This window comes from Pangasianodon hypophthalmus, chromosome 26 (genome assembly GCF_027358585.1).
Source record: "Pangasianodon hypophthalmus isolate fPanHyp1 chromosome 26, fPanHyp1.pri, whole genome shotgun sequence".
Taxonomy (NCBI): Eukaryota; Metazoa; Chordata; class Actinopteri; order Siluriformes; family Pangasiidae; genus Pangasianodon; species Pangasianodon hypophthalmus.
The window spans coordinates 5,278,250-5,294,992 of record NC_069735.1 but is presented as its reverse complement, the minus strand read 5'-3'; the positions used below and the strand labels follow the sequence as shown (position 1 = coordinate 5,294,992).

The window sequence follows — 16,743 nt, the reverse complement described above, 5'->3', positions numbered from 1 at the left end:
AAATAAATAAAACAACCCTAAGCATTGTAGCTTTATCTAGGCACAGCTATATAGAAGCAGTTTGCATCCCTCCATCACATCGATCAAGGGAAAGGGACTTCCAGTGACCAGGTGGTTAACCATTCTCACACTGTGTTTCTGCTGCTCTGTGCACTGGGGTTCTGATCAGTGTGTCATTCATATCAATCGCACCCAAATTAATGACCACCAGAATTACAGAAAGCATTCAAACCCCTTCACTTTCTCCTCATTTTTTATGATAAAACCTTCCTCTAAAATAGATGAATCTCTTGTTATTCTGCAAAAATTATATACTCTAGAACATTTTTTTTTTTTGTAAATTACAAATTTAATTGTCACTTTAGAACAACCCACACTGCCATGTTTCTGTTGAAAATCAAATTGAGGACAACATTCATTCTTCTTCAGTAACCGCTTTATCTGGACCAGGCTCGCGGACCCGGGGCTCGAGGCAGGAATACACCTGGACCAGTCCATCACAGAGCTGCATGCGATTTTATATGCGATTTAGCTGAGATCCCACAGTAGAGGAAACCCTTTCAAGAAACATGTCACATCGCCTAGAAAAGTTAGAATTTGTTAATATCACGGACAGTATTTGTACCTTAATGCCTGAACCATCAACAAGAAAAGACGAGTAAATAATGTAACAGATTAATTAATAAATAAAACAGTCCACTCGTCAGGTGTATGTATTCCTTCACTAAAGAGACGTTCCGCTACATGGCCAATTACAAAGCCAAAGTTTAGCGCACGTGAGAAAAGTTACTTTCCAACCACAACAGATAAGCACTGAACTATAGGACAATAGGTAAATGCTGGTATATAAAAAGAAACACTATTTAGTCGGTTTATTAGATATTTAGCCAGGCTGAACTGTAAATGTAATGTACGCTGGATGTCTGTATCATGGCCTGAATCAGCGTGACAGTGTTTTGGCGAAGCGGCTAGCCAGGAGCTCTGTTCTCTATTTCACAGCAGGATGCACAGGACCAAGGCCTGCTCACAGACGATTAACGCAGAATAACAGTTACTGATGGACTCCGATGAGTTTGGAAATTTGAAGCAACTCGCTTTACGTGTTCCTGTTGGCTGTTTCAAAGTCAGAATTTTGTACACCTATACCAGCATAGACTTTTTAAGTGTGCTAACGAGCTAATACGCTAGCCAACAAGCAAGTCGTCTAACACAATAGATAACATTTGCCTATTGGCTAAATGGTTACAAGCGAATACTGCTGTTAGGTAACTACTTGCCCAACCACCTATCGTTACTAACAGTTAGTAGTAGCAGCATATTAAATTGAATTTGCAGCGGCTTCTTGTTTAACAATTCTGTATGGTATGAATGCCTCACAGTGTAGAAACTGTACGATATTGCGATATAACTTTAGTGAAAACAATCATTAAGCTAGTGTTATAATACAGGAAACTCAAATTTTACGTCAAACTGTCACGCAAACAAGAAGTCGATCATAGTTAGGGGGTTTAAATATATAGCTAGCTAAAGTACCAGTGATTTATCCGGTTTAGCTTAGCGGACTGCCCGAAAACTTGCCCCGTCACACGTGGACTGACCCGCACTGACGAATAAAGCTCGTAGCAAATCGGCTAGAGTAACAAAACGTTTACATTATCATTCAGAACACACACTGGTTTAGAAAGCGCTGCTCATACCTCGGATTGCTTCCTGACATTATTATCAGGGCTCATCAGGTTCCCCAGTAAGAGGTAAAATTGCTGCTGCTCCGCCATTGCAGTAGGATCCAGAAAGAAACCAGCTGACGAGGGAGGAGCCAAAATAAACCCGGCTTCTGTCATGTTTTGCCGCCTTATCGGATTTTCCTTCCGGGTAGCAGGAAGTTATATTGTAGCATATACTTTTTTGTTTTTTTTATTTATCAGAAAATTCCACAAGCAAATCAAACCTTATCTCTAAAGCGGTGTCTCAGATAGCACAGTAAGGTACTATTCTAGACGCTTATTGAGTATACATGACTGAGTAGTGACCACACTGATCTGCACAGGCAGGAAAACATATCTACATTATTTTATTTAATCTAAGTAAATACCTGAAACACTAAACAGGCGGACATATCTAACGCTACCAAGTTAGCATACTTATATACTTATGTACGCTACCAAGTAATGAAAATGTGAAATCTAATGACAGTTTAGATGACACGGTTGTCTCGGACAGGGCTACGCTTTCCGCATTCACGGTTTCTGCGTGTCCGAGTCTTTCACCACACTCGTAACTGCGGTAGTTTACAGTCAGTGCTCCCGAAGATGAATGTCATTGACGTTAATGAATGAATGTATGTAAAAAATACTTGCAAAGCTCCTTTTAGCAAGCTGGAGAAAGGCTCCAAAGAGCATATTTGACGCACACAATTTAGAAGGTAAGATAATACCTATTACAGAAATGAATACCCAGGCTAACGTTAGTCCAGTTCACTGCACAGCAGCCTGTGCTGCTGCTAACGGGGTGTCTTCATCTGAACCTGGATAGCACCTATGATACACTCACCTTGCACTTTATTAGGAACACCTGTACACCTGCACATTTTATGCAGTTATCTAACCAGCAACTCATTTGGCAGCAGCGCAATACATAAAATCATGCAGATACAGGTCAAGAGCTTCAGTTAATGGTCACATCAAACATCAGAATGGGGAAAAGTGTGATTTTTAGTGAAGTGATTTCTGTGACTTTAACTGTGGCATGCTTGTTGATACCAAATGGGCTAGTTTGAGTATTTCAGAAACTGCTGATCTGGACTTTTCACAAACAACCTGAATTTTCATTCAGGTATATTGAGACGTCAGGTCATTTGGGACAGTTTAACTTAGCAGCAGTTTTTCTGGCCTGAAACGTGGAAATAAAAAATAATGTTAAGCACTCCTTGCAGTGGAATTGCTTGATAGATGTAACATGTAACCAAAATCCTGCAGTAGTAAATTCTACTTAGTCTACAATGTTAAATATGCTTTAGATTTGGAGAAGTCGTCCTGACATTGAAATTAGATTTATTGATGCCATGAATAAGTCTGCTACAAATAAATAAATAAATGTGAAAGGGGTAAAAAAAAAAAAAAAAAAAAAAAAAAAAAAAAGGAGTGGTCCATGTACCAAAAGTGCTGGAGCTATATTGTTTTTACTTGATTTTTTCTTATTTTTCTCCCATAGAAATTGTATAGACCAAACCACAAGTCTTGGAGAGAAATTTAGTCATACTACTCAGGCAAGCGAGATTGGCAGAATCAGCCTGTTGGTGGTGCTACAGTGCAACATTGTAAGTTTTAGGCCCTATCTCAAGAACCTTGGTACTTCGAGACAATTTTTTTCATCTGATTCTGTGGCTATAAACCAGTTTGACATTTGGACCAATTAGCTCTGCTATTTAGATTCTGAGCTAATTTGCATAATATGTGAACCATACTTTTGTGAACTAGTACTAGGATTTTTGCTGTATCTTCAGGAAGTTTGTGTCAAACCACTCAGCAGAGTGTAAACCTCAATAATTATCAAAAACATCTTGAGATTTCTAGACAATATGGTCACAACATGCCAAAGAAAACTATCAAGACGGAGCCTAAGTACCTCAAACAGCTGTAACAAAAGGATTTGCTCAAAACTTCAATCAGGACAAGATTTGCAAGACGTTTGCAAAATTTGGGGTATGGTCATAAATGGAGCTAAATTCAGATAACTGCTGTACCTTTGCACTTTGGTGATGACCTAGTTACTTAAAAAACATGGCCACCATCAGCAAATCAGATTTCAGCAGACATTTGACAAGCAACATTGGAAGAGACAGCATATTTATCAGAGACATTGTTTCAAATTCTTATGCCTAAAATTATGTACCACATATGAACAAACCTTATTTAAAATGTTGGTCAGGTTATCCTTCAAACTGGGGGCATGCTTTCTTCATGTTCTTAACAAAAACACATTTCACAGTTTGACATGGAAACCTACTATATAACTAGTAATATAAGTAGATGTGGCTTTTTAATCCTCCAGATGTACATAAGATAGGCAGGCAAGTATGTGAACAATGCCGCTCACACTGCAGCTGCTTCCGCATGTGAATGCAAAGTTATGTGTCAAGTATAAACCAGGCAACTCTGCTTCATGTGAGGCTTATGTATCGTTTGAAGCTGGACATGACAGTGGAAAGAGATGCACCTTTTCAAACACAGCTCTTGACTTTTTGACTGGTAAGCCAGTGCAAGGAATATTTCGTTTTTAGTCACGAACACTTATGTTACTGAAATAATAAAATATTCAAATGTTACAATAGTCTTAAATTGTAAACCAGAAATGTAAAATATTTAGGATGTTCAAGGCTTGGGGTCACAGAAAATTCATAATAGCCATTTGGGGTCCTATGACAAAAAAAAATGGAGAACATCAGCACGACCACACAATTACAGCTAAATCAGGCAGTGGCCTTGGCTTTCATTAAACATCTAATGCAGAGCTCTCCCTCTAAAGGTAACGGAACGGAGGAGGCTGCTAGTGTAAATTAGGGTGTGCAGCCCAAGTTCACCTAAAAGTTGGCTTGTAAATCAGCGCCATTTGCCACGGCAACTCTTAACGCTGTACAACACTTTAGATCCAGCCAAGACACTTAAAACCATTTTAAAATAGCAGTTTCCCTGTGTGCTATCCAAGTGCTTGTTGTGCATGATCACCTGTGACAGTGTAGGTCTATTTTTCTCCATGCCACACATTTTCTTGTCAAAATAACTTCCATTTCTGCCTTTCTGCCTTTTCTTTCACTGTTTAGTAGTCATTTCATGTTTCCAGTCCTCTGTGTGCTCGACCTTTTATGGAGGTTTGTGGGTGTCACTGAATGCAAATGAGCTGTGTCAGGAACACGCTTTGCACTTTATGGGTGAAAAACATATGCACAGGAGTATGAAGAAAATCAGAAAATACAAAGAAAATCATTTATTATAAGCCTTGATCATTGATCATTGAGCCTATAAGGAGCCTTCATTTATATGGACATTAATGCCTCCTGGAACGTGACTTGTCTCCCCGTCTCCTACAGTCACACCCCTGAGTATGGCTTATGGCTATGTTTGGATGAACGATAACATTCACCGAAGTCAGCGTCTAATACTTTTTAATTACCCTGCTGATTGTTTTTCATTAAAGAGATAAGGTCATATAATAATGCAATGAAGGTTTTCAGTGTGAAAAGGAATGTCTGTATGTCAATAATGAAAAGCAGTATACAAATGGTATTGTGCAGTGAAATGCAGTGCAGTGGATTGGTTTTGATAGTGGATAATATTCACTTCTGACTTGCATTCATAGTTTAATTTTTAAAAAGCAGTCCCCTGCTGATTGTTTTCCAAATAATATGAAAGCAAAGCAATAAAGGTTTTGCTTTTTGGCATGACACATAGACCTCAAGTCACAAATGAAAAGAAATACCACCAGTGAATTAAGACTAAAACCCTTCACTGTAACTGTCCTAAAGTTAAATATGCACCCATGAATATTGCATTAACAGCAACTCCATCTCTATTATAAACATAGGCAGCATGGTGGGGCAGTAGGTAGCACTGCTGCCTGACAGCTTCAGGGGCCCTGGTTCAATCCTAAGCTCGGTTTACTATCCGTGTGGAGTTTTCTGATTTCCTGTCCAAAACCATACAGGTAATAATAATATAATTTTAAACTTTATTTATAAAGCACGTTTCATACATGTGGTAGCTCAAAGTGCTGTACAATCAAGTACAATGATGCACAATGATTAAATAATGTAATAGAATGCAAAGGATAAAATAAAAGAAGAAGTGAAAAATCGAAAAACAAAATAAGTATAAGGAGATGGATTAAAAAAGATTAAAAGTAATGCAATAGAATTCACAGGATAAAAGAAATATGCATAAAGAGATAAAAGAAATACATCTGAAAAAATAAATATCTAAAAATTGGGGGCATGGTGGCTTAGCAGTTAGCACCGTTGCCTCACACCTCCGGCGTTGGAGGCTCGAATCCTGCCTCTGCCCTGTGTGCGCAGAGCCTGCATATTCTCCCCGTGCTTCAGGGTTTCCTCCCCCATCCAAAGACATGTATTGTAGGTAGATTGGCATTTCCAAATTGTCCATAGTGTACAATGGATGGCAATTAAATTAAAAGGGGTTGTTTTCAATTTCTTTTTAAACAGAATGTACAGAGACTGACTACTTAATGAAAAGTGATATTGGGTTCCAGAGTTCTGAAGTATAGTAACAAAAGGAGGGGATTTCAAGAATTATTAGCAGATCTCAGGTCATGTGTTCGTGCATAAACAGAAGGAACATTCAGTGAGGTACACAAGTGCTAAGCAATTTAGAGCTTTAAAAACAAGGAAATGAATTTTAAATGTATCCTAGAAGACACACTGTTAACCAGTTTAGCTCATTAAGGGCATGTGGGAAATGTGCTCTCTTTTTGTTCTTGTAAGAATCCTTGCTGCTGCATTTTGTACAAGCTGTAGGGGATGTATTGTCCTCTTAGCGAACACACTAAGCAGAACATTACAATAAATGATTCTGCTTGTCACAACTGCATGGATCAATTTTTCTACATCATGTTGACATATAAAGAGTCTAACTTTAGCAATGTTTAATAAAAGATAGAAAGCAATCTTGCTAATATTTTTACCTGAGGAATGAAACAAATTCAGAAATATCCAAATCTTAAATCACACCCATGTTTCATACTTCAGGTTTTTATAAAAGAAGCAATAGGGCCTAATTTCTCATGAATTAATTTTTTCTGAGATTTTGAACCAAGTATCAGTATCTCTGTCTTATTAAGCTGCAAGATGTTTTGAGACATCCATGCAGAAATATCTGACACACAGATGATTAGCCTCAGAGTTTTGACATTCAGTAATAAAAAACTTTATTTTATAAAAACCTTTAAAAAGGCCTCTCAAGGCGCTTTACATAAGAGTATATAAACGTATACAACAATAACAATAATAGTAAGAACAATAATTTAATAACAAAACAAAACAAAGTAATCAAATAAAAGCAATCCTAAAGAAATAAGTTTTAAGACTGGGCTTCTCTAAGATCAGATGGAAGGGAGTTCCACAGTTTTGGAGCGGAAGAAAAGAAGGACCCATCACCAATAGTATGCAAACGAGTCTGAGGGACAGTTAAAAGACCAGAGATGGAGGAGCGGAGATCACGTTTTGGGGTGTAATAGGTTAAAAGCTCAGTCAAATACTGGGGAGCCAAACCATGCAATGCCTTGTAAGTAAGCATAAGAATTTTAAAATCTACACGAAACCTGACAGGGAGCCAGTGCAAGGATTCCAAAATAGGAGTGATGTGATCACTTGTCGTGGACCTAGTCAGGATTCTAGCTGCAGAATTTTGTACATACTGCAGTTTATTTATTGTAGACTTAGAGACCCCAGCCAGGAGTGCATTGCAGTAATCAGTGCAAGAGAAGACAAAAGTGTTGATCAACTTTTGATCATAGGCCGCAATCTTGCAATATTTATGAGATGAAAGAACTATGTTTTAACAGTATTCTGCATGTGTGGGTCAAAAGACAAACTCGCATCAAATATAACTCCTAGGTTTTTTAATTTTGTTTAAAACTCTAAAGCAGAGCCATCCATGGTTAAATTTAAAAAGCCAGCTTTACGAAGCTGGTGAGGAGAGCCAGTGAGCATCACTTCAGTCTTATTACTGTTAAGACAGAGAAAGTTTTCAGCCATCCAAATTTTTATCTCAGAAATACAATGTGAAAGAATAGTGGCTGCCACGTTATCACCAGGTTGAGAATGGATCTAAATCTGTGTGTCATCTGAATAAAAATGATAATTAAGACCAAAAAATCTTAAGAGCTGACAAAGAAGATAGATGCTAGAAAGTGAGGGGTCCAGGATTGACCCCTGAGGGACACCACACCCAATGAACCCATGAATGAACCCATTTCCCACCTGCATCCACCCAGAGACACAAACTGCCTACGACCTGAGAGATAAGATCTAAACCAATTTAAAGCAGTCCCTGAGACACCAAAGATAGTTCCAAGATGGGTAAGTAAAAGAGTGTGATCAACAGTGTCAAAAGCGGCACTGAGATCAAGAAGGAGCTATTAACAAGTCATTAGTGACCTTAACTAAAGCTGTTTCTGGACTGTGGAGTTTATGGAAGCCGGATTGAAGGGGCTCAAAAAGATTGTTAGCAATGAGGTGATTGTGTAATTGAGAAGCAACAGTGCGTTCTAGGATTTTCGAAAGGAAAGGAAGGTTAGATATAGGACGAAAGTTGTTAGTTAAAGTCAGAGCTAGTCTTTTTGGGTACTGGAGTTACAGCAGCAATTTTAAATGCTGCTGGCACAACACCAGTGCACAGGGAGTCATTTATTGTACTCAAGACTATAGGGCACTTGATTTAAATAAACTAGTTGATATAGGCTCGATAATGCACATGGTAGCCTTCATACGTGATACCTCATTACCTAGAGTAACATGGTCAACTGGAGAGAAATTTGAAAGAGGAGTGCCAGAAAAGTAGGAGAGACTGAGAGAACAGAGATGGCAGGAGAAGACGAGTGGATAAAATTGCGATGTATGTAGCGCTTTGGTCGCAATATTCCAGTATTACGGCAAAGCTCATAAGTGTCATTCGCCAAAGAGAAGTTCCTGTTTAGGTTCAGTAGCTGGCGTGCGTTGTACCTTAAAGCCACGTCCACAGTGACCACGCAGTAGAGTAAATCCTGAGCAGGGCAACAGCAAGGTAGACTCCACCAGAGAAAGCTCACAGATAAGAACAACAGTCCGAAGTTTAAAAAATGATCCCGCATTGCAACAAGGCAATTAGATAAGACAGCGATCAGGCTGTAAGAGCTTAAAACGTCAAAGCTCCAAAACCCCACACTACCATTCAAAGTAACTAAATACTCATTAAAAAAACAAGGAAATGGTGGGAGGAGCGGCAGCCAAACCCACCGGCGTTGTGTCGTCAAAATGCATCGAAAAATAAAAAAGCCTGGATTCATTTTTATAGCTGACTTTCTGAAAGGCCTTTGATAAAATAAGGTGGGATTTCGTTTTTAAATCTGGATTATTTTGGATTTGGTGGCACTTTCCAACGTTTGGTCCAAGTCATGTATACTGATATTATGAGTAAAGTAATTAACTATGGTTATAGCTCTGCCTCTTGTCAGTCAAGTTTGCCCTTTATCTCCCTATTTGTTTATTCTTTGTGTCAAATTGCTAGCTGTTTATATTAGATCAAATATCAACATTGAGGGTTTATGTACAGAATGAAAAGAAACTAAAATTTCACAGTATGCTGACGATTCCAATTTTCCTAGTATTCCCAAGCTGAAATCCCTATATTCATTGACGTCTGACTTAAAGCGATGCGTACTTATTTCTGGTTTGGAACCTGTGGCATCGGGGTGTGGTCACGCATCAGCTGTGGATGGTCACGCATCAGCTGTGGATGGTCACGCATCAGCTGTGGATGGAGAGGAGACGGGTTGAACCGGTAGGTATCGCGCAATGACTCTCACCTGTGTGTACTCTTGGCGAGGTTACTTACAGTATATGTTGTTTGTTTGTCTTTTAGAGAGAAAGGCATGAACCAGTGAGAGAGAGGGAGACAGAGCTGACAGAGGTTGCACATAACACACACGCACACCCATACATGTGGTGGATGGAGAGGCTGGGTCACTTTGGTCACTAGGAGCTAACTGAGATAAGGTGGATGGAGAGGTTGGAGCCCCATGTAAATACTTCACCAGAGAATCTGGCAGAGTATGGAAGATATCAGATATGAGCTACAGTCGAACCCAAATAAAGAAATGCAAGCACACACACACACAAACACAAAGAAGCGTGCCTAAGGCTGCACAAGTAGTTAATACAACAAAGGGTAAAAAAAAGAAAGCAATATGAAATACGTACCCAAAATAGACTTACAAAATATAGGCTACATAATTGAATGTATCTGTATATGTTAGCCAACTTGCTAGCTAGTTAGTCTAATTAGCTTGTTATCCACATTTTTGAGCACAGACTGGAAAATGAAATACCTACACTTAAATGATTACAATTAATGAATGCTTTAGACTACAGGCCTAATCATGGTTTCATTTAAAAGAAGACACTTAGGAGGTTTTTTGGTGAAGTGAAAGCAAGCAGCAATATAACTGAAATTAAAACAACATCAGGGCCGGCCCATGGCATAGGCAACACAGGGGCTTGTTTGTGTGTGTGTGTGTGCACATGCAGTGATCAGCATCAATCATGATGTGTCTCAAAATTTGTCTTCTGATGCAATCATTGATGACTTTGGTGCACAGAAGTCCAGGTGTGTGCAGTTCTGAAACAATTCTCAAATTCAGAACAGATTCTCAAATTTTTGCACAAAAATGTGAATAATTTCACAGTGTTGCATTGTAGTGTGTTGGAATGTATCTGTTTATAGCTTATTGCACTTTTGTGCCCATTTGTATTTTGTGATTTTTTTTTTCTCAATCAGAAGACAATCAGAAGGTAATCTGAAACAGGTTTGTTACTCAGATTTGGTATTTGTTTATCACCAGTTATTTACTTCATATTTATGTTAATGTTTATCATTATTTATATTATATAATAGTAAATTCAAGTTCATTTGAAAAAAATAAGTGTTTTCAGTGTTTTCCTGATGGTGGTGTTGTGTGGGAGTGGGGGGCTTGGGCGGCAATCTAAAATCTCACCTCAGGTGCCAACAGAACCTGGACCTGCCCTGACTATAAGAGCTTTTCAGTATAAATTAATATTTAAATTTCTAACTTAAAGCAAAACTTTTGGGGTGGTTGGGGTCCACTGTAGTTTAATGTTGGTGTCTCTTATAATGTGAGTATTTGGAACTTATAAATGTTTACAGGTTATGCTTTATTTATGCAAAATCTTTCTGTCATGCAGCAACATTTTGTATTTATGTTTGAAATTTTTAAATGTTACATGTTAATTATTGCTACTGTACATAAAAGGCTAGTAGTAAGAACATAGTTTTGTTAACTGTTTTTTGTTAATAGTTTTTTTTTTTTTTACTAACTAGCATGTAATTCTTAAAGTTCTATTTTTTTTTTAATTCAGTTGAATTAATTCAGGCACTTCAAAAATATATTTATATACAGGGTAAATATAAATTACGAGTACAAATTTTGCAAACATCATTTACAAAAACAGTTTTAATTACCTTTAACCTTCTTTTTCTTAAATTGCATGTTAGGATTAGTATTTTGAATTTGTATGCTATGAGAATATAATTTATTTATTTGACCACTTTCAGAAGATCTACAGTTTGGTTAAGTGAATGAACAAATCACTAGAAAAGAGGAAGCACATCATACATCATATATTAAGTGTTACTTCAACTCACTTTCAAGTCTCCACTTAAATAGTTAGGCATCTGTGATTCCTAGACTTCAGGTGGCTTTGAACAGGCTGTCACTTAATTAAATTAGAAGTGCAGACTGGAACATAATTTAAAAACAAACAAATCAGCAGTCGTTATTGCTACACACAAACTGGCATGAGCCTGTTCAAGGATAACCAGTGCATTTTGTGCACATTTCCTAAAAAGCACAAAATTTTGTGTAACCAGTTACCAGTAAATTTTGACGGGGGGAGAAAATGTGCTTGTGCTTCAAAGTGTGTACAGTCAACTCCACAATTAAACTCTTGAAATAGGGAAACCCTTTTGAATGGGGGAAACCATGGAATAAAATACAGACACACAATTCAAATTTTAACTCAAGCAATTGGAGAAACAACTGACCTTTCCTCTAACTAATTACTGACTACTCTGTTGTTGTTCTTTCGGCTGGGGTCGCCACAGTGGATCATTGGTCTGCATATTGGTCCGCACAGTTTTTGCGCAGGATGCCCTTCCTGATGCAGCTCTCCCCAATTTTATCTGGGCTTGGGGCTGGCACTGGGAGAGCACTGTCATGTGCAACCCCAGTGGCTGGGGTAGGTTCCCTGGCTAGGATTCGAATCCAGGCCTTGGCGGTGAGAGTGCCTTGGCCTAACCAGTAGTCCTCCAGGGACCCTAATTACTGACTACTCTAAATGTGTTTAATTATTTAAAATAAGAAATGCATGACAAAATGACTGGCACCTTGAACAGTATTAAAAAGAAAATGTTACTTGTCATCATTTATCACTATTCAGATGGGAGAAGATTTTGGGACATGTTTGTTGCCAGAGGACATCTGTAGTAACTCTGATCAATAAGCAATCTCTGTATAAATTACAGAGATGGGAGCGTCTTCATGATATACACAGGGTCACCACACCAAAAGTTCCATGCATACTACAAAAATCTCTTATACCACAGCACTGTTGAATTCTTGCTTCTGAGTGGTAAGAAGGTGTTGATAATTTTATATAACAGCAGCTCTGAAACTAGTGCCAGTTGAAAGGCTGTATTGATGTGCTACTAAAATAAATTGTTTCACACTTACACGCAACATGTATGGCAGCTATGATGCACATAACAGGAACTAACTTGTTTTGTTGACGTTCCACAACGCTAAAAGTAACTGTAAAATTGTAAAACTGTAAAAAAGTAAAATTTTACAATGACATTATTCTTTAATTAATAAAAAAATATTTGTTGGCAAATTGCTTAGGAATAAGAGAAATAAAATGCTCTGAGTTTTATTTTTTGTGCTGTTATATAGGAAAAATAATCAATGTTGTGGTGGTAATAACAGCATGCCCTATCATGGTTTATGCTTTATAAACTTATATACAGTAGCAACTCTATTAACTCTAAATTAATTTATAATTTAGGTCTAACAATAAATGAAAAACCTATAGCCAGTGGAGTTTCTGTAAGCAGTCGTTTATTTAACATTTATTTACTAATGAAAACTTTGGTCAGTGTCAGCACTTTGAAGTAAAACACCATCCTGCTGTTCATTATTTTCTTTTACACTTTAAAAAAAATTGTCTCTTCCACTGACTGATCTCTGTAAGCACTTGCGTTTGTGGGGAAATAATAGCTGTTCTGGTCAAAACCTGATATTTTTGTCTTTTTTTTTTTTTCTTTTTCCAAAATTCAGAATTCACTGTTTTCCCCGACTGCCTCACATTTAATATCACTACATTATACTACTAGAGAATCTGTGTAAACAGAAAAAATTCACTCAACTCAACATTCAGAGTAAAAAACTAATTTCCAGAAGATACACAATATAATCTTATTTAAAAAAAAAAAAAAAAAAAAGACTAATAAATCTTATAACTATTTTGATCTAAAAACAAAAATAATACCAACATTTAAAACCACACATCATAAACGTACGTGTGTCAAACAAGTTCATTGGTGAAAATAGTTTGGACAGGTTAGTTCTTCTTAGTACTCAGATAAGTCCACTGGCACTAAATTCTTTCAATATAGAAAGGTTTTCAGTATATTAAAATTTATACTGGCTGTCAGGATTGGTATTTCAGTAGTCATTCCTAAAATACCTTCTATGTAAATGTCTGATATGATTTAAAAGAATTAATCTAAAAATCCAATGTTACTATTATTTTTGCAGAAAAATCACCATCAAAATCAAACAAATGCCATAGGTGCATTTTCTGCTTGGGTATCTTCACTGGTACCATTGTCTCTTGTAAATATGGGCCACTTGTGAATAAGAGAGAATGTTATCTCTGAAACTTTATTTAGTCATGTTACTGCTTTGGTGAAGAGGCAGGCAAGCGTCTGCTTCATGCAGATTGTGCATGTCAATCAATCTGTGGGTTGATGAGCTTGATGCGAGTGTGTGGAGTGTGTGTGGTGTTTCTGCAGCAGCAGAGAGAACACAGAAGGCCCAGAATGAGAGAAAAGAGACCCACGGTAAGGGATGTACATGCCCCATAAAGCAAAGGTAATTTCATTGAATCCCACACTGAAAGAAATAAGAATCAGAATAAGAATTTATGTTATTGTAAAATTAACATAATTATAATTAACACATAATTAACATATTAATTAAAAGACTATCAAAAATATTTATGTGGTAGTTTACACATAATACCTAGAAGAAACCACACAAACTATGGCATTAAAATAAAACTCACATGCAAACTTGACATTAAGAAAGACCCTCTTGGATATGACCTCTGGTTCTTTCCTCCAATCTGCTGTTGTGGTTGATCGAATCCATGGTGTGGCAGTGCAGTAATACTCGCCAGCATCACTATCTTGGGTGCCATGAACGGTAAGGACAAATGTTTGGGTTCTGAGACGCTCCAGACTGCAGTCACTGGTGTCATTACGAGTGCTTTTCCTCACCACACCCCAACGATCTATACTGGCCAGAAGAACGAAGCTATCTGATCCCCGTAAATGACTCTGGTACCATCTTATTTCATATGCAACATTGTCTAGATGAAAGAAATGCATAAAATTATTTTTAAAGAACTGCAGAGTTCAATATTTATAAGAAGACAAAGTAGTTGTGATTGTCCCGTATGGGCACATACTCCTGTCATACTATTGCCATCAGGGGCAATAGTACATTCAAACTAAGAGGGCATGTGGTACCCCAAAAATCCTGAGCTCATAAATTGCATATAGGCCAAACATTGCAATTACTGCCATAGCGCCCCTACTGACCTATGTCCACCAGTCTCCTGTCTCTGATTTATGTCTAGCAGACTTAAAAAAATATTAAAAACTGATCAAGTCTGTTGGTTGTGATTATACAAAGATTTTGCTGATGAACTCAAAATTTATATAATTTGAAATGCCTGGTTTACAGTAAATTAACAGTCAATATTTACTGTCCAGAAACAAATCTATTGGCAAAGGTACTCAGTTTAAGGATTTTTGACACCCATAATTTTCAACAAATTTAGCATTGCAACTGCACAAGATAAACCAAATTTTGTTTTATTTTATTTTCCATTTCTAAACAAAATTAACAATAAGTCTATTACCACAATATATTCAGGCCCCTGGGACTTTGCATACAATTATTTAAATGTTATAGCCCAACTGCCTTAAAGTGCCATACTCAAGCCATGCAGCGGTCAGTTCTTTTACGACCACTTTTTTTTTTAAACTCTATATTCCATCTCAACTCTTGCTCATTTTGGAACAGGAGTGCAATGTTTCCAAAGTGAGAGAGTTGGAAACACTGCACTCCTGTCCCCAAATGAATTATAAAGCAGCTGTTAACCGCTTTGGTTTTGGCCTTATCCAGCAAAAATGATTAAATCATTAAATCATTTCAATGTTATAGTAACCTATATTGATTATCAGAGTCTTGTCCCAAACCCATCAATTTAAGTTAGGGTTTTCTCATGATAGATGTGATGTTTGGCTGTGCAACATGCATCATAGTGTTAACGTAAGGCCAGATAAGGGTTAGGCCACACATGCTCGCAGTCCCACCCTGTGAAAATCTTTTTTTTTTTTTTTTTTTTTTTGCTTCCAAACAAAATTAACAATATGTCTCTTACCACAATATTTACAATATACATGATGATTTTATAAGATAGAAATAAAAATTGCACACATGTAATGTGTGGTTCCTAGAAAACACCAGGCCCTTTCTGAAGGCATTAAAGGCCCCAAAGCTAGATTTGTGATTTACATAAAGACAGAATAAGTACCCCCTCTCTTAACCACATGTGTTACTCACGTCAGGCATTAAGTTACGACATCTTAAAACAAGTTATATTTCTCTCAGGTCATCAGGAAAAATCAGACACAACTTAATAATAACAAATTTAATAATGATTGAAAGTGCACACTGATCATTGCAGAAAGAAGGAATTGATAATAGTTTCTCAGACTGTGCCTTTAGAATAAGTGGGGCTCAGGCTGGTCCTATCAAATGTGAAACCAGAAATTTGATTTGGCTCTTGTCTTTCAAAACCAGTCTCACTGCGATAGGCAAGAAATGAATGCCATCAGTCAACTGTTTAAAAAAAAAAGTAGTAAGGTGTTAGGCGACCACAAGCTGCCAGAACACCATCAGTGTGCTTTCTATATATCTCTGGAAATGGACTGGAAGAGTGAAATACCATTCTTCCAAGAGATATTCCTTCAGTTGGAGTTTTGATGATGTGATGGAGAGCACTCCATCTCCTACAGTCTCCCATAGGTGTTAAATTGGGTTTAGAGTCTGGTGACTATGAAGGCCATAACTAGCATTTAGATAACATAAGATAAAATAAGAGGGGGGTTTGATCAGTCCTTTAGCATTTGGAGGGGACTGATGGAGGCCACAGTTCTGGGAAGAACTGAAAGAAAATCCAGCCATGCTTTAGCATATCACAGCCGTAAAAACCCATGTGCACGTATATACATGACATAACCGCTAGAGCTTCACTGCTGCTGCTTGTCTGATTCAAAGCTAGAGCGCTGTCTTACACATATAGACTGTGAACTGGGACACATAAATGCCCTATTCTGGCCTACCGAATTTGTAAAATCTATTTTACAAATCAAAATTGTCTTGTGAACCTTAACTGAATCTAAGTATTTTTTTAAAAAAAGTGCTGGCCTCACAGGTTTCTACCACAGCCGTCTTGATCGTGGTTTTATGCTAAACCATGGCCGGATTCACTGACGAAACATACATCCACTAGAAATCAAGCAGTTGCTTATATCTTATAATGACAGGCAATTAAACAAATAACACTGGCATTTAATTTGATTTCATATCAAGAAACGGTAGCACAAT

At 37.4% G+C, this 16,743-nt stretch overlaps 2 protein-coding genes across 4 annotated transcripts in view; both read right to left on the bottom strand.

The window, feature by feature from the left end:
- Positions 1-1,856, bottom strand: part of kpnb3 (karyopherin (importin) beta 3) — a 37,620-nt gene extending 35,764 nt beyond the window's left edge. The window contains exon 1 of the mRNA XM_053229992.1: positions 1,698-1,856. Coding sequence (XP_053085967.1) covers positions 1,698-1,841 — 144 coding nt within the window. The 5' untranslated portion in view covers positions 1,842-1,856. The remainder of the gene's footprint in view (positions 1-1,697) is intronic.
- An 11,027-nt stretch (positions 1,857-12,883) lies between these two features.
- Positions 12,884-16,743, bottom strand: part of ptgfrnb (prostaglandin F2 receptor inhibitor b) — a 50,672-nt gene continuing 46,812 nt past the window's right edge. For all 3 annotated transcript variants that reach the window (XM_053229991.1, XM_053229990.1, XM_026932320.3), the window contains exons 8-9: positions 14,129-14,434; positions 12,884-13,956 (exon numbers count right to left, since the gene is read on the bottom strand). In XM_053229991.1, coding sequence (XP_053085966.1) covers positions 13,793-13,956; positions 14,129-14,434 — 470 coding nt within the window. In that variant the 3' untranslated portion in view covers positions 12,884-13,792. The remainder of the gene's footprint in view (positions 13,957-14,128; positions 14,435-16,743) is intronic.